General features: G+C 38.1%; 1 protein-coding gene across 3 annotated transcripts in view; it reads left to right on the top strand.

Moving 5' to 3' along the window:
• Positions 1 to 18,382, top strand: part of LOC106880120 (probable U3 small nucleolar RNA-associated protein 11) — a 136,579-nt gene that overhangs the window by 55,518 nt on the left and 62,679 nt on the right. For all 3 annotated transcript variants that reach the window (XM_052970284.1, XM_014929943.2, XM_052970283.1), the window contains exons 2-5: positions 6,412 to 6,473; positions 8,670 to 8,731; positions 10,685 to 10,787; positions 16,732 to 16,848. In XM_052970284.1, the coding sequence (XP_052826244.1) occupies positions 6,412 to 6,473; positions 8,670 to 8,731; positions 10,685 to 10,787; positions 16,732 to 16,848 (344 nt within the window). The remainder of the gene's footprint in view (positions 1 to 6,411; positions 6,474 to 8,669; positions 8,732 to 10,684; positions 10,788 to 16,731; positions 16,849 to 18,382) is intronic.

Below are 18,382 nucleotides of genomic sequence, written 5' to 3'. Positions count from 1 at the left end.
CCCTCTCTCTCTCGCTCTCTCTCTCTCGGTCTCTCTTTTTTTTCACACACACACACACATAGACGATTGTGTATACATCATTTCCTCCATAAACCAAATCTTATGAACAATTAGAACTCCATCAAATGTCTTACAGCTGGTGAGGTACTAAGACGTTCATATTTGAATTTCATTTGAGTCCCACTGATTAAATGAGGTAAATTTCATTCGTTGTCCAAATCGGTATCTTTTTATTATTTGTGATTTGTCTTCCCTAACGTTTATACACGATATGTGTTGTGTCTCTTCGAAGTTGCCTCTCCAGTACAGATTGCTAGCTAACTTAAAAGAAATAGTTCGTCTTGCTTTATTTTACCTAATTATCAAATTTGCTGTCTCTATCGTAGATGTGCAATGCAGAGGATAATAAAATAAAAACAAAAACCGTTTTGAAGTGAGGTCATTTACTATCTGATATCATAAAGATCAACCACATCCTTGATTGGACGAAGTACTTTTGTTTAAAACCTCTTTATTTCAGGTAGCTTTGCATCTGTTACAGTTTAATCTTCAATTATATCACATTTAATTCCGCGGCATTAATCCCTGATTGATCATTTTTTTTTAATATATAGGATTTTAAGTAATTCTACTCCAATCATTTCGCTTCTTTTGAGAAAGAAGGTATTTTATGGAGCAATCAGTCTTTTTATGTCTGGGTAGTTATAAATTCTTAATGTCACTCTGTTCGATCTTTAAGTCCTTACCTTTTTTTTTTATATATCCTCTTATTTGTTCCAATATCGACTAATATGTTTTACCTTGTAGTCTTATGTTTCTTTATGGCTATCTTCATTGACATAACGTTAACGTCTTCTTTAAAATTGTGATAAATTGTTTCATTTATGGCCAAAACATCTACTCCAGGTTTCAATTACCATCGTATGGCGAACGCAATAATTTTGGACAGCTGTTGCCTTCAGCATTACATCTATGCGCTAAAATAGTAGCACTTTTGATTTTTAGAGTCTACCTGGGAAACTTTACTTCTGCGCCATGATCCTTGGAGACTCCGAGTTTTCATTTTCTCTGTGTATTTAGCCATATCTTGAGCTGACTCTGAGGTTTGATTATCCTCGTTATTCATGTTCTATAACCAATGTGTGTGTGTGTGTGTGTGTGTGTGTGTGTGTATAAAGCGCACTAGAAAGGGGCATAATCACAAACCTGGGTTCTTATTCCTAAGGTATAAAATTCCTCAAGGCGGTGCTCCAGCATGGCCGCAGTCTAATGACTGAAACAAGTTAAAGGAAAAAAAGAAAAACGTTATGTGCCGTCCTGCACATCGGTCCTTGGCCATCAATGAGCTCCTTTTTGTGAACTTTGTAGCACACTAGGACCTCGGTCAACTATTTTTCACTTATTGAGGAGACGGTCATTGTGAGGGATTTCCCATGGTCCACTCACAGTGTAGTCTATTCTTATTTCATTACTACCCACAAGGGGCTACATACAGAGGGGACAAACAAGGACAGACAAACGGATTAAGTCGATTACATCAACCCCAGTACATAACTGGTACTTAATTTATCGACCCCGAAAGGATGAAAGGCAAAGTTGACCTTGGCGGAATTTGAACTCAGAACGTAAAGACAGGCGATATACCGCTAAGCTTTTCGCCCGTCGTGGTAACGTTTCCGCCAGCTCACCTAAAATGTGAATAGAATAGAATAGAATCGAACCCAGTACTTGACTGGCACATTATTTATCGACCCCGAAAGGATGAAAGGCAAAGATGACCTCAATGAAATTTGAACTCAGAATTCAAAGAACTGGGACAATCATTACAAGAGATTTATCGATCAACCAATCAACCACCTTCTTTAAGTCTGATATTTTCTTGTATTTGATGTCGTCTGATATTAGTGAGAAGCCAGACGCTATATTTAGTTACTGGAGTTACTTTTCTATAAGCTAAATATAATACACACATACACACAACAGTGTGGACTTAACAAAAGGGTCTCAATGTGTCAGGCGATATTGTTATACTGAACAACAGGTTGGATCCGTTTCCCTAGATCGGATACAATCCAACGGACTTTCCCATTGTTCCCATTCACTCCATTTCACTTGCAGTTCTTGGGTTGATTCAAAATTAGGCTAACAGTGGGATTAAACTAGCCGTTACGTTATTGCAAGTGAACTTCTTAATCATGAAACCATTCCAGCGCTTTTGAAATATTTCCATGATTGACAGATCATCTGAATAGAATTCAATTCTGTCGCGGCTAACATTTATTGAAGGATAATAACAGATTCCTCGTCAATCTTACAACGCTATTACGTAGAATAGAGAAATATACCATATTGTGATAAAACATGAAGCTAAGAAAGAGCTTATATGTGGGCGCTTGACCTTGTTTCAATAGCAGCCAATTATCTCAAACCACGCTCAACTGTATTTAACATGAGGGACACAATTGTTGGTGTAACCCAGCATAAATTATATCAGTAGATAAGACAGAAAGATCGCGATTTGAATGTTTATGATCACAGGACTGGTTGAATGGGTTTTTGATTAGGGTTTAAGGAATAAGAACGATGAAGACAACAACCCACGTGCTGATAGATGCGTTTACAGAACTCCAAAGAGCCATCTTGGCTACGGCTTCATCTACCCACCCATCCATCCATTCATTCCAGAGATGGTCGTGGTTGTAGAGTCCTCAGGCACCTCCTCCATGAGATCCTATCAGAAGCAATCGTCATTACGCTTTCCTACCGGATTCCCAAACATAGCCATTGGAGACTATGGATATTATGCAACCATTTTATTCTTGGTCTACCTCAAGGTTTCCTGTCAGTTGGCTTGTCTTGAAGAATCCGTTTTAGAACTCTTTTCAATGACATTGTAATTACGTATCCATGGCACCAGAGTTGTGCAGAGAAGTAGCAGCTCGACCAAGATGCACGCCATGCTGGTCAACGTCACTCTAGAGACCCTTCTGAAGGACTCCACTTCAGCTGCTTGTGTTCACCATCGTACCCTTTCAGTCATTACCCATCCTCTATGGCCATAGGTGAGGAGAGGCACGAAAACCGATTCGAAGATAGCGAGCTCTTTTTTTTCTGCCAACCACTCTTTTTCATGGGATCGAAGGCTGGAGCTGGAGCTTCATTGTGCCTGCACCTAACTCGTGAAAACAGACCCGAGATATTTAAACTTGTCCACTTGTATCAGTGATGGTCCGCTAACACCCAAAGTGCTCTGGGAAGACTTTCTCAAATGGACCAACACTACTTGTCATCCCTGCCTCGCAGCGTTCCGCTGCGAACCCATTCTGGAGATCACTTCCTGATGAGCCAAGTAGCGCCATACCATCTGCAAATATCAGCTCACAGGTTCAATACCCACAAAATCTGACACCACGTCCATACCGCTTGTGCATGTCGATCTAGTTCATAAAAATTGTGAAAAAGCGGCGAGACAATATGCATCTCTGCCGAAGCCCAAAGCCCAGGTTGAAAGGTTCGACTAAGCACCATCTGAACACAAACAGCTGGGCATTCGTATAGGGACTTCATGACAACCAGAAACGGCCATTAGTTCCAAACTCTTGCAAAACCCTCCATGGTATGTCTCGCGGTATGCCTTCATATGCCTTTTCGAGGTCTGCAAAACAAGCGTACATCTCTTGGAAATATTATCTACATTTCCCAAAGATCTGCCTTCGAGTCACTTTCTTGGGGAGGCTTAACAAGGAGCTTCTTCCATAATTGTAGCACTATTTCTTAACACCTTTTTTAAAAACTGTAATTATCAGCCTGGATTGCCATTGCTTTGGTGTCTTTCCGAAGTCCAAGTCTGGTGAGTCAACCAGAGAATCCTTTCTCTATTTAAGGCTTTTAACACCTCAGGCCGGTTTTCAGCCTCTCTTGCACTCTTGCCTCATTCAAGCGCTTTAATTCCTCTAAACCTTCAACCTCTGAAATTTGTTTTCATCCCTTGTGTTCATTAAAAGATTTTATTGGGACTGGATTAGGGAGATCAGCAACGTATTCTCACCACCTCCCAAGAATGCTCTTCCCTGTGAAGAGAATATCACAAACCGAGTTCTTAACGGCTACTGTGGAAGAGGGCTTCTTGTTACGATGTCGAGGGATGGTCCGCTAGAATACTCTACTGACCATTCTAAAGTCAGAGTCAAGCTTAACACCAAAGTCCTCCCATGACTTATCCTTGAATGTTTTTTGTCTTTGCGGCAGTTTTTCGCGCCTTGATATACTTCCTGCGCAAAAGGAGAAATTTGTTTCCAAGTCAAGTTTTGTAAGCCACCTTCTTTTCTCGAGTGGCATTTTAAACCTCCTGGGTAAAGCAGGGCGTCGTTCATTTGCCACCTGGCGCCACACTGACTTACTTTCATTCACAGTATTATGCAACCGAAGAAGAAACTGTCGAAAAAATTAATCTCCGCTCCATTTCGAAATCCTCAGCTTGTTCAGGAAGATTTCTGACTTTGGATGCAAAAATGACTGCATATTTGTTTCCGATTCCATCATTCGCCAAGATTTCCAAGTTTATCCTGTAATTCCCACTGAACTGAACAGTTTTCTGAGTTCTCCTTATCGTAGATAGTCTCGGGTTGCATACAATTAGGTGGTGATCAGTTGATAGCTCCGCCCCTCTCTTTGCGCGAACGTGCAGAATCAAAGAGGTCACAGGTATACTTAGGTATACTCTGTGTTGGAAAAAAATGTGCTCATAATGGAGTGCCCATTTTCTGTACAGAGATCTAATAAAGTCTTTCCGTTGGTATTGAGTTCAGGATCACAATTCTTCCCAATCAATCTTTTCCACGTCCGGTGATCGAAACCAACATGTTCAGTAAAATCTCCTTGTAGGACAAATGACGCGGTCATAACTACATCTAAACTTCCAGCGACCTCGTCAAAAGATTGGTACGCCTGTATGACATAGTTGACACCACATCTGAAGAGTAGAGTTTCTACCCACCTTCAAATCTACAGTACTAAAGCCGCTGAACATTGTAGGGGAGTAGAGCCAGCCCTAGGGTTGCTGGCGCCTCGAGCAAGCTGAACTTCGGCGTGTAGAAGCTGACGGTCGTGGAAATTTCCTTGTCGTCGTCACGCCCTCCTTGGCACCCCCTAGCACATGGCGCCCCGGGCGACTGCCCGATTGCCGGTACCTTGAGCCGGCCCGGTAGACGAGACACTAAGAATATCTAATCTGAATGGAAATATGTATCAGTCGTTTATGAATAGTTTATAAAATACTTGAGGAAAACTATCTGACGAAAACTCTTCTTGCTAAAACTTCGCTCACAATATTCATCAAGTTGCAGCAGTAAACTTCATCTATTAATGCTACCAATTTATGGCCGAAAGAGCTTTTTTTTTTTTTAACGTACTGTCGGTGTTAGGATACAAACTGTCAACCCTTTGGTTAGCAGTCGGGTATCTTATCATTTCAGTTGACTGTGGCTCTATAAATATGCAAATTTCACTTCAGTTTTACCCGCTTATTTGTTTTTTATTGATGTATTCTTTAAATTTGAAGTTGATAAAGATGAGTTCGAAACCCAAAATTGAAAGGAACTAAAATATAAATGATTAAAGCTCTAATTAAAATTTGAATACAATTCAAGATACTCTCTTTTACTTGTTTCAGTCATTTGACTGTGGCCATGCTGGAGCACCGCCTTTAGTCGAGCAAATCGACCCCAGGACTTATTCTTTGTAAGCCTAGTACTTATTCTATCGGTCTCTTTTGCCGAAACGCTAAGTTACGGGGACGTAAACACACCAGCATCGGTTGTCAAGCGGGGACAAACACAGACACACAAACATACACACACACACACACACACATATATATATATATATATATATATATATATATATATATATATATATATACGACAGGCTTCTTTCAGTTTCCGTTTATCAAATCCACTCACAAGGCTTTGGTCGGCCCGAGGCTATAGTAGAAGACACTTGCCCAAGGTGCCACGCAGTGGGACTGAACCCAGAACCATGTGGTTGGTAAGCAAGCTACTTGCCACACAGCCACTCCTACGCCTAAAATTATATTTAAAAAATTCACAAGAAATTTAATACTTAATGAAAACAACTTTCAGTTTTATTTTAAGAAATTTTAATTTGTCTTCAAATTTTAATTTAATAGGAAAAATTGTTTCACAGATTCGAAATGACCACTCCAGGTCATCTTTCTTAGCTCTGACTTTTCCTCTGATAGGAATTCAGAATTTAATCCGTTAGAGTTACTTCCCTTATATACGCTCTTTACTTCCCGTCTTGTAAACATTCTCGTTGTGCGTCGTCGATGTTTCTAATTAAATAATTTTCATCTAATTAATAATCGCACAAAACATTATTAATTATTTACAGCCATGTCGTCGTTTAAAAATGCTCGGAAAAGTGGACAGAAAATGCATAAAGAACGTAGTCAGGTATGTGTTATTTCGAATTAATCGTAAACAAAGTTATATTCTCTGTTCTCTCTAAACACGTGCTTATCCCGGACGTTTATCCTTTTTCTCTTAAATCTCAGCTGTTTTAACACTTTTGGGGTTTATTTTTGTATTATCGACATTTTATTATTTATTTATGAATAAAACTAATCTTCGTAGCATTATAATTAATCAACTCCCATGAGAAGTTTTCTAAGCCTTTGTGATGTCCTTCAGTCGTAAAACATCGACTAAAATTAGTTGCTAAGATCGAAGAAATTTTTTTTTTTTTAAATTAACTGTATCTGTTAATATATAGACTGGTAAAATGTTGATCAAAATTCTTAGTTGTATTTAATTTTAGCCATTTACGTTCTGAGTTGAAACCGTGCCGATGTCAACCTACTTTCCAGATCGATAAAATAAAACTGCTAGCGGTCAATTTAATCAACTGTACCCTGCTTTCTTAACTTGTGTAGTGTTGTAACTATGTTAGAAACCAATAGTTTTCAACTTAACTTCATGTATTTTCATCTGGTAAAGCGCAGAAATAAATTCAGGCCGTACAACGCTCTTGAGATACGATAGAATAAGTACCCGTTATATACTCGGGTGGTTACTCCATTATACCCTTGTCCCTTAATTACTTGAGGACTTAGCCAAAGCTGTGAGTAACGTTTTCTGGACTAATCTGTCCCAGATCGGTTCCTGGTTGATTAGGCAAAAAAAGCAATAAATATCACAACTCTTAGAACACCTGAAATCATTGGATTGAACATCTGTTGGATGTACTGATATGAATATTTATAAAGGTCCTACAGGTTATAGATCTATAACTGAGGGCATACATTAAATAAGGCCACCAGACCTGACAATATCACTCAATATTTCACCCCAGAACTTGCTCCTACACTCACTAAACATTTTAATTTCTTATTCTCTACAGAAATTTACCTAGATAACTTGGAAGCATGTTTTACTGTGTCCTATTCCAAAGAATGGCAACACCTCACATCTGTTGCCCCATCTGGCTTTCATTCTATTAGTCTTACTTCTGACATCTCTAACAATGGAAATAATCATTGTAGACCACTCAGTCCAGTGTTGCCTCTGCTTGCAGCTGTGAGCTCTACCCCTGTATGTTATGTACAATATTTTGTACATGCTCTCTTGAAAATACTTTGAGCTAATTAAACAAGAGTTTTTAAGTAGTAAATCTCTTGATTCTAGACTCAATAAAGTGACATGACAACAACCACTTCAGTTATTCACATCTTCACATCTTAACAAGCATTCATCAGTTTTGCTATACTCATACTTCAGACTAGGGGACAGGGGTTCTCACCCACTTTTTGCCTATGGACCCGTTTGATTCCTATTTTACTAGGGTGGACTTTCACAACCATTCAATGTTTAAAAATTCCTGTTTTTTTATAATTAAATTTAATTAGAAATTGTATTTAAAAATGTTTAAATATTTTGCGTATTGTAGACGTATGACCAATAAATTTTGGTTATACTTTGCTTACACTCAACAAAGTTCATAAATCTTAACATCAAAATCTTAAATGGACCGATTGAGAACCACTGCTATAGTGAGTTGTAGGTGGTGCCTACATACAACCAGGGCAACTGAACTACTGATTAAAAAGTGTCATTCATGTGATCAGAATGCAGCACTAAGGTTATATAAAGTGATGGATTGACAATCATTTCAACACTGGGCAAAATACCTTTTGTTGCTTAGTTGTGTTTCTTTTTGTTGAGATCAGTCGTGCTTTTCTTATTTCTGGAATCTATAAATTAATTACCAGTTGGATCCAGTGTTCCACCTGTGAGCTGATGTATATCACTTACTATGATGGTCCAGCCAGCTGTTATCAAATGACATTCACCTCCAATCATATGTGCTCAGCATCCAAAAGGATCCACAAGCTAAGGCCTTGTTGAGAATTAGCTGTTTGAATTACAAAACAACTTATTGTCCTTTAAGATGGTGTTGCACCATCACATTGGATTCTCCTTTCTTAGACTAATTCAGTGAAAAAGCTAAGTCGATTGGCAACAACTTGGGATCAAATCTTGCCTGGAATTTTATTTTTATTTATTCATAAAAAGACTAGCAAATATTTAATGTCACCCTTCACATCAGTAGCTTAATGATATTACATTTATGTTTTTATTCCCTTTTTTCAGCCAAGTGCTCGAGAAAAACTTGGGTTTTTGGAAAAGAAGAAAGATTACAAACGCCGAGCTACGTAAGTATCAAAACCATTTTATTCAATTAAATGTGAAAGTGAAAGTGAAAGTAATTTCTCTGAGATTCTTCAATTATTCTTTAGCATTAAGATTACTCTGCCAAATGTAATGCCTATCACTTTACATTCATCATCATCATCATCGTTTAACGTCTGCTTTCCATGTTGGTATGGGTTGGATGGTTTGACTAAGGGCTGGCAAGCTAGAAGGCTGCACCAAGCTCCAATCTGATCTGGCAGTGTTTCTACAGCTGGATGCTCTTCCTAACGCCAACCACTCCAAGAGTATAGTGAGTGCTTTTTATGTGCCACTGGCATGAAGGCCAGTCAGGTGGTACTGATGCTTGAATGATGCTTTTTATGTGCCACCATCACAGGAGCCAGTCAGCCAGCACTGGCATCGACCACGCTCGAATAGTGCTTTTTACATGCCACTGGCAAGGGAGCCAGTCAGGTGGCACTGGCAATGATCAAGCAGAGTGGACTGAGTGCTTTTTACATTGCTCAAGCACAGGGGTCAGTTTTGGCAAGGCTTTTATAGCTGGATGCCGTTGCAAATACCAACCACTTTACAGTGTGGACTGGATGCTTTTTAAGTGGCACCTGCACTGACAGGGTCACCAAGTAACCTGCAAGACAAAAATATTTTGGGAGCGTTCAAATCTTGCTGAGGCCTTTCATCCTTCTGGTGGGGCCAATGAAATAAAGTACCAGTTAAGTACTATAACAAGAACCTACTCTACTTCAACCTCTTCCCTCATATCTTAACCCCTATCTAACATACAGATGCAGTATCTTCTCTCTATCTATCTCTCTCTCTCTCTCTCTCTGCGTTTGTTGACTTATGAGCCCCATGGTGACCTCAATAGTGTCAGTGGCAAAAAAAAGCACCCAGTACACATTGTAAAGCAGTTGGCATTAGGAAGGGCATCCATCCATAAAAACTATACCAAAGCAGACACAGGTGAATGATCCAGTCCTACAACTCCTTGGATCTTTATCCAACTGTGCAACTAATTCCTTCCCCTCAAAATTGCTGGCCTTGTGCCTAAATTAGAAACAGTTATTATTATCCTTATTAGGGTTAGGGTTTGGGTGGTAGATTGGCAGAATTGTTTGGACATTATGCAAAATGCTTTGTGGTGTCTCTTCTGTGTCTTTACATTCTCTACTCAAATCCCATCAAAGTCGACTATTTCTTTCTTCCTTCCAGGGTTGATTTAATCAATTAAACTCTCCCCCAGATTTCTATCTTTCTGCCTAATTTTCAAACAGTTACTTTTATTACCTCCGCCTTAGCAAAGGTGGAGGTATGGTTTTCAGTTGTGCTTGTTTGTTTGTCCGTGGACAAGATATCTCAAGAACTGCTGGATGGATTTGGATGAAACTTTCAGGGATGTTTGGCCTCATGACTGGCATGAACTGATTAGATTTTGGGATCGATCCGTTACCGGACAAGGATTCTGTATTATTTTACCTGTTTTTTTCACTTAATTTTTGAGAGTGGCTGGGTTCATTTTTAGTATTCTCGTTTATGAGAGCAGCCGAGTTTATTTCAGATATTCTCATTTTAAAAATCATCTCTGGCTAATCGCTGAGAGGATGTTGGTGTTGCCTTGGCAGAGGTTTGCACTCTCTGAGTGCTCTTGTTGATGTTGATTTGTGATGTACCTCAAATTTATGAATTCTGATAATGGTACCTGAGAACAGCCAAAGCCAACTGACCAGAATTAGTGAAACAAGGTAATTTTGCTTGTGATATTCTTTAGTGCTTTCTGGTTTTGTTCATTGGACTACAGCCATACTGGGGATCCACCTTCAAGTATTTTAACCAATCATATCAACCCTGTACTTATTTCAGACTGTCATTTATTTTCAGAAAAAAAGAGATGGTTAGAGATAATTAAAATAACTTTAAGCAAATTAAATGCTGAATTTAATTTATATTTTTAGTGAGGATCAGAGAAGGAAAGGAGTTATAAAGTCACTGAAGGTGAAAGCGCTGAACCGCAATCCTGATGAGTTCTACTTCAATATGGTTCGCAATAAAAAAGTGGTAAGTAATCCAAAGATTCTCAAAAATATTTCACTGTATTCCTCTCTTCTCTCTCTCTCTCTCAAAACACACTGGCAAATATTTCAGTCCAATGCTGAACCATTCTAATTTGAATATCTTTGAGGCATCTGAGTCAGTGCTGACCCCTACCGGCACTATGTACAAAGTACCCCATGCCAGCACCACATAAAAAGCACCCAGTACACTTTGTAAAGTGGTTGGTGTTAAGAATGGTAGCCAGCTATAAAAACCATACCAAACCAGATGGCTGGAACCTTGTGCAGCCCTTCAGCTTGCCAGCTCCTGTCAAATTGGTCAACCCATGCCAGCATAGAAAATGGACATTAAATTATGATGATGATGATGATTCAGGCCATGGGAAGATTCCATTTTATATAAGAAGACCAAAAATGGAAGATTATATTCAGCAGTAGTTGGAAGATAGGAAAAAAAAAATTTATGTCAGGCTTTTTCTGAAGGTGATAGTGGATTAGTAAAACAACTGACCGGTCTCGGTCTCGTGTTGACTTTAAGGGTCAGTGAATGTAGTGGAGATGGCTGACAATCAGGAGTTAGTCAACTGGAACAGAATTCTTTTTAAGTGTTTACATTGCTGTAGTAATGGGGTGGAGGTGACTGGAGGGAACATATTTCATATCAAAATTTGAAGAGTGATGCAACTGAATGGAAGAGAAAGTTGCAAACATTGAGATAAAGATATTCCTTGAAATATAGAGAGATAGAGAGAGAGAGAGAGAGAGGTGAGAGAGTGAGAAAGATGCAAGGTCAAAGTATAAAATGTCTGGCTGGATGAAAGAGAGGAGAGCAAGGCACCACACTTGTCATGGCACTTATTGAATATGTCACTTGATATACAGAGGTAGATGATGGATGATGTTTGCTAGAAGTAAGACGCCACAAGACTTCACCCACTGTTTTGCGTGAGTTAAACAAAGTTTGCAGACAGATTGTATCACAACATTCAGCCAACCTCTACTTTCTCCCCGACACACATGCCATCTTTAACAGCCAAAAGTGAAAATGCTATAAGTATCGCTTTCAACCATTATGTTCTTTTATATTGTTTTTATTTTTCAAGATCATTTTTATGATCTTCTCCAGTTTAACATTTCTTACTGTAAATATCTCCTCACGCTTGGCAGAAATGTTTCAATTTATGCTGGCCAAAAAAAAAAAAAGAACCAACTTGTACCAATAGCACACACACACACACACACACACATCTGTACATACATGAGGAAACAGCTGTATACAACAGCAACTATGAATGATGATAATAATAATATGAATAATGTCTAACATTGTTAAAATGGCCACGTATTTGTATGGAATGGCTACGATCAGTTTAGTCAACACCATTACCTGATTGGTAGGATTTTATTTCATTGTTCTTTGATTGATGAAAGACAGGATTTGTAGCAACCTTCTTGATGTAGTCCTCATTTGATCCTTATATTTACCCAGAAACTGAATATTTGGATTACAAGTAAGGATTTACCATATTCAAAAGCCTCAGCTGACATTTAAAGAGCACCTCTACATCATTGCCTCTCTGTTAGAAGTAGGAGCTAAATATCCTTCAAATTACACCCTTCTGTTTTAAACAAAGGGGGGAAAAAAGGGACTCAGTTACTAAGATAACTGGCTGAAAGTATTTGATCCTAGATTTGTATAATGATTTCACTTGGGGCTAAACCACAGCACCCCACTCTCAGAATAGTGAAATAATTCTCTGAATTTTAAGGTCAGGGGTTGGACACTGACAGCCAAGTTTAACTAAAGGATCAGTGGTTCACATTTTATAATTGTTCTTGATAATATTTTTTTTGTTTTATTTCATGCTTATTGTTCCATATATATATATATATATATATATATATATATAAATTCGTGTGTTGAAGCATATTCTATTGAGTCTGGGAAGAGTCATTCTCTTTTAGTGCCTTATTAATCTAACACATTCACCGGTCTGATTTCCATTCATTTACTTATTTATTTTTACTAAAATTTTCATTGTGTCTTGCAACCTTTCCAATAAACATTGACACTGTCCGTTATCGTAACTGTGTTCTTTTTTTGTTTGTTTGTGTGTGCGTCAGTCTGCATGCACATACGCATGTGTATGTATGTATGTGTGTATGTATATATATATGTATTCATGTGTGCATGTTTGTATGTACTCTGCATGTATCTGTGTATGCATGCATGCTTGTATGTGTGTGTATGTATGTATGTGTGCATTCGTGTATGCATATGTGTATATGTATATGTGTGTGTTTGTGTACATATATATATGTGTATATGCATGTATGTGTGTCTATGTATATACATGTACATATATGTGTGCATGTTTGTATGTATGTATTCTGCATATCCATGTGCTTGTGTGTTTGTATTTGTGTGTGTGTACCTCTGCCTCCTTGTGTGTGTGCATGTTTGTGTCTGTGTATGAGTTTGTATGACTATATAAACTATGGGTATTGGGGTATGACACCTATGTATATTTCCTATTTAGTACTGGGGATGTTTCATTAATAAGAATGTACTCCTGCACTTGTCTGAGTGTTGGGTCCTTTGGGTCCTTGAATAAGATGCGGCTGTCAAGTCGAGCCAGGTTGCCTCCATGTTGGTCCTTGACATGTTGGTAGAGTATGGAAGACTGTTTTTTGTTGTCATATTGTCTTAAATGTTCATTTAGTCTGCAATGCTTCTAGATGTCTCACCTTTGTATATTATGGTCTTGTCTTTACAAGCACCCTCTATGCACTTTATGCTGTAGACTACATTTCTATTTCTACAGTTAATGCCAGGGTTAATCTTACATACCATGCAGTTATCATTGGTGCATGTTGTGGTATTCTCAAAGGGGTACGTTCTACTTAGTTGTGATCTGATGGAGCTCCCTGGCTTTTCAACAAATTTAATGTTGAGTTTGGCCAACTTCAGAGCTTTCCTAAATCTACAGACTAGTTCTCCACAGGCTGTGGCTTCTACAAACATCGCTCCTTGATATTTGTCGGTCTTGTAGCATGTGTTCACCCTGTTTGCTTTGTCACAAACTCTTTGTATTCTATTCCAGTTTTTACTTCTATATCTAGGGCAGGTACCACTGGTTTCTTTACTTATAATATTATCTAACTTCTTTCTAGCACGCCTGTATACCTGAACCCTATCTTTCTGATCATATCCAAAGAATTGCATGTTTCTTTGTTTCATAAGGTTCGCATAGTGGGGACACATTGCTCATTATCCTAACTAGGTCTATTATCAGTATGTTAATTTTCATATTGTGTGACAGAGCTGAGTTCTTGTGACCAACATGTTTAGAAGGTATGAGTTTCATGTTATAGGAGTGGAGGAGTTGCATTCTGTTGTTCACAGTCTCTAACCAAAGTTCAGTATAAAGGACGGGGAGTCTATTGTTAGGGTGCCTAATGGGATAATCTATAGTCACCTTGATACTTTGGTAGATGGAGTTAGCTACATGCTGGATGCTCTCCATTATGCTCCTCTCGGTTTCTACATTACCGTTACTAGAGTTTGTCCTAACTAGAATGTTAATGTCACCTGCATACCTACAATAAAGTAAAACAGTAGTGGATTACACATGTGCGCAAACAAACAAACAAAAAAAAAAGAGAAAAAGAAGAATGCAGTTCCAATAACAGAGTCAACGACTATTGAAAAGGTTGCAAGACACAATGAAAATTTTAGTAAAAAAAAATAAGTAGATGAGTGGAAATTAGACCAGTGAGTGTGTTAAATTAATAAGGCACTAAAAGAGAATGACACTCCCCAGACACAATAAAAAAATATATATATATGTGTGTGTGTGTGTGTGTGTATGCATGTATATGTATGTGTGTGTGTGTATATCTTATATGTATAAAGCAGTTTTTAGATAAAATAAAAATATTTTTTGGAAGTCTTAGTGATTGGACTTTTAACTGAAGCAGTTGTTTGAAATAAAAACAATAATCTGACAGTGATGTGTCAAGTATTCCTTTTTTTTTTTCTTTTTTTCTTTTTCTACCTTGTTTTAAAAATAAATTTATTTTATTTTCATTTTTACCTTTTGTTCCGAGCGAATTCTATTGTGGCAACTGTTTTATCTACTCCTCACCTCGTCCTCGTCCCTCTTCCCCCACCACCACCACCACCTAATCTCTATTTCTACTGCATAATATTTATTTTCCTGTTCACTGGTAACTGTAGAGGTCAATATTATGCATATATCAGTTCTTAATATGGCAGTTTGTCAGGTGATAATTAAATATTCATCTCAAGAAGAATGAAGCCATGAGCAGTGGCAGGGAATTGGCAACAACCATGCAAAAGAGAAATCAACATTGACGATAACCCAAATGGTTGTGAAAGAACGTTAGCAACAGAACACTTCCAATGTAGGCTTACTAATGCTTTCATTGTGTGTTTGATGGTTTGATGCTTTGCTCTATCTCCGACAATAGTGCGTATTGTGTTATCTTCTAATATCAGGAGACTGCCCCAGAGACAAAGTGTTTCCGAGTTAAACACAGTAAAAAGCCGTTAGTACAACTCTTGATTTGCATAGAATTAATGAGATGAAAATGTTTCATGGGGAGAATTTTGTTCTATCATGGAATGTCCCAACAGAAATTTCTCCACGCTTCGTTTATTTTGTTTCCTCCTCTTTTATTCTCCCATCTTAAATGCTATCTATTTAGCATTAAACTTACTTACTGTAGCTTCCATCTGCTGTCACTTTCTCTCTCTCTCTCCAACCTACCTCTCTCTCTCTCTCTCTCCATTTGCTATGCATCATTCAGTCTTCCTTTAATCATTTTTAAACTTACAGTTGTTTCCTTTTTTTCTTTTTTCCCACTTTCATCCTTTATATGTTTTACTCTTTTTTTTCTTTTTTTCAGTTTTACATCTATTTTTCTATGCTGGCATGCATTTATGCAAACTTACACATTTGCATATTGTTGGAACAAATGTTTTTTTTTTTTGTTTTGTTTTTTTTTGTTACAGCAACATCTTATTCTGTCTACTAGCAACTAAACTTATTCCTTACAGACCCGGCACATTAAGCCACAATATAATCATCAGTGTTGTCCAATGGCACCATGCAACATAAGTCTAACTGTCTCCTGAGTCTTTAAGAATTAGTTCTTAGCTTTGGCTTAGTTGGGGGTCATTAATTTATAGGAAGTAGACTGTGAGGGACAAAACCTAACCATGAGGAGCATTGAGGTTGATAGTGAAGGATGGGTTCAGAGAGGATTCTGTGAACCCTTGTCTTGATGGCACAATATGACAGAAAGCTCACATGACCAAGATAGGAAAGATGGATTGAAACCACAGACAGGCAGTTTGCCAAGTGATTTGCATGTCAGAGCTTGTCAAAACACAATTTACCACAAATTATTTGACATGTTATTTCATCTGTGAAGGTCACTATTTTCAAAATAAACAATTTTCTATTTATTTGGTTGTAAAAAGCTCCCTTGTCAACACCACATGGGAACAGCCATGCTTGTGCCACATAAAGAGCACCCATGCTGACACCACATGGAATGCACTCATACTGGTGCCATGTAGAAAAGCACCCATGCCAGCCCTGCATAGAAGAGCACCATGTAGAAAGCACCCAGTACACTCTGTGTGAAGTGGTTGGTGTTAATAAGGATGTCCAACCATAGAAACCATGCCAAAACAGATGACCAGGGCTTGGTTCAGCCCTCCAGCCTGGCCAGCTCCTGTCAAACCATCCAACCCATACCAGCATCGAAAATAGACATTAAATGATGAGGATGATAAAAGCTCCTTGGGCAAAAAAGATCACTACTCTTTTCCTGTCAGTCAGAAAAAAGGGTAGCCAGTTCGTCAGCATGTAACGAAAGGAGATTTTTTATTTATTCCTTTTTGTCTTCCTGTGTAGGATGGTATTCACCAGCCACGAGAGAGTGCTGAGAAAGTCCATACAGAGGATCAGGTGAAACTAATGCTTTCGCGGGATTTGAAGTACATTCGCATGAAACGAATGACAGAATCAAATGTAAGTACTTTTTATATTCCAACTATATACTCTGCTTAATATTGTTCATTGTATATAATATTTATTACAATTGCTTTGGTACTGAATTCTATTGAGCTTTTCCTCTCCACGTCGTTTTTCTGTTGTAGATAAAACTCACAACTCTGTGGAATATAGATTGTTATTTAGTTGTGTCATGGGACAACATTTGACCCCTATTAATAGTGATAGAATGGGGTTAGTGCTACATTATTAATGCTTGTATTACTGATTAAAGCCACATGACAACCCCAAAACTCACTAATACCAGCTATCAAAACCCATTACTAGTGTTACTGCTATTTACAGGTGTTTATAATTCCAAATTGTTGTACCTACTTACAGCTAGGTGGACTGATTGTTAAAAGTGCAGATGTCATGGACATAATGTAGCAACCAGATGCCTGTGGTAAATACGAGCACTAGAACCATAACCAGAAGTACAACACCATAAGCAGCCAGCAAGTTCTCGAATGTGTTTCGTTCAACATCCTTAAACAACCCTTATTCAGGAACCTTTTGAGTGGGATGGGCTACATGAACTGAGAAACGTTATAACTGGGTCCCACCTGCAAGGGCCACGTGTTGTTTATTTTGATATGAGATCGCAATGTTGCGTACGTATGGTTGTGATGCATGTGCCTGAAGTACCCTTATCGGATGAGTAATCCCAATGGGTAGCCTGAAAGGATGAAAGGCAAAGTTGACGTCAGTGGAATTTGAACTCAGAACGTGACAATGGACAAAATGCCGCCAAGCATTTTGCCCTCGATGCTAACGATTCTGCCAGCTTGCCATCCTAATAATAATAATAATAATAATAATAATAATAATAATAATGAGTTGTTTCTTCATTTCAAATCAAATCTGCAAATCAATTTAATTCAATGAAATCAACATCAATTCAGATCAACAAATTTGTTTGAGAAGTGTATAATCAATTAAAATCATATTTATATATTTTTACTGTCCTTTCTAACCATTTTTTTTTCTTTATGGTACGCATTGTCTTGATCATAACAACAGTATTTTTAAAGGTATCTAAAGGTTATCTGGTGTACAAATATATTGATCTATTAGCTTTTTCTACAGCTTTGTCTTTGACTAGTTCCAGTATGTTGTGTTCTTTGGCCAGTTAACTTCAAATGGAACTGAATCCCACACAGTGGTGCTTTGCAGACCATTAACTCAAATTCTTGCAGATACAAACTGCCAGCAGCTCTTAATGGATGGCTCTCTCAACATCATTTTCACCTTTTTTTTGTTTTTCACCCTGTCATGGTGAGACATATTAAGGAGGGACAAACACAGACCTACAAACACTCACACACACATGTATATATATGACGGGCTTCTTTCAGTTTCCATCTACCAAATCCACTCACATGACTTTGGTCGGCCCAAGGCTGTAGTAGAAGACACTTGCCCAAGGTGCCATGCAGTGGTGAGCAAATTCTTCTTAAGTTCTGTGCCTTTGAAGGTGTGTGGAATAAAGTTCCGATTTTTGGGGAAAAAA

The sequence above is a fragment of the Octopus bimaculoides genome, chromosome 8 (genome assembly GCF_001194135.2).
Source record: "Octopus bimaculoides isolate UCB-OBI-ISO-001 chromosome 8, ASM119413v2, whole genome shotgun sequence".
NCBI lineage: Eukaryota > Metazoa > Mollusca > Cephalopoda > Octopoda > Octopodidae > Octopus > Octopus bimaculoides.
This window is presented reverse-complemented; position numbering and strand designations above follow the sequence as displayed.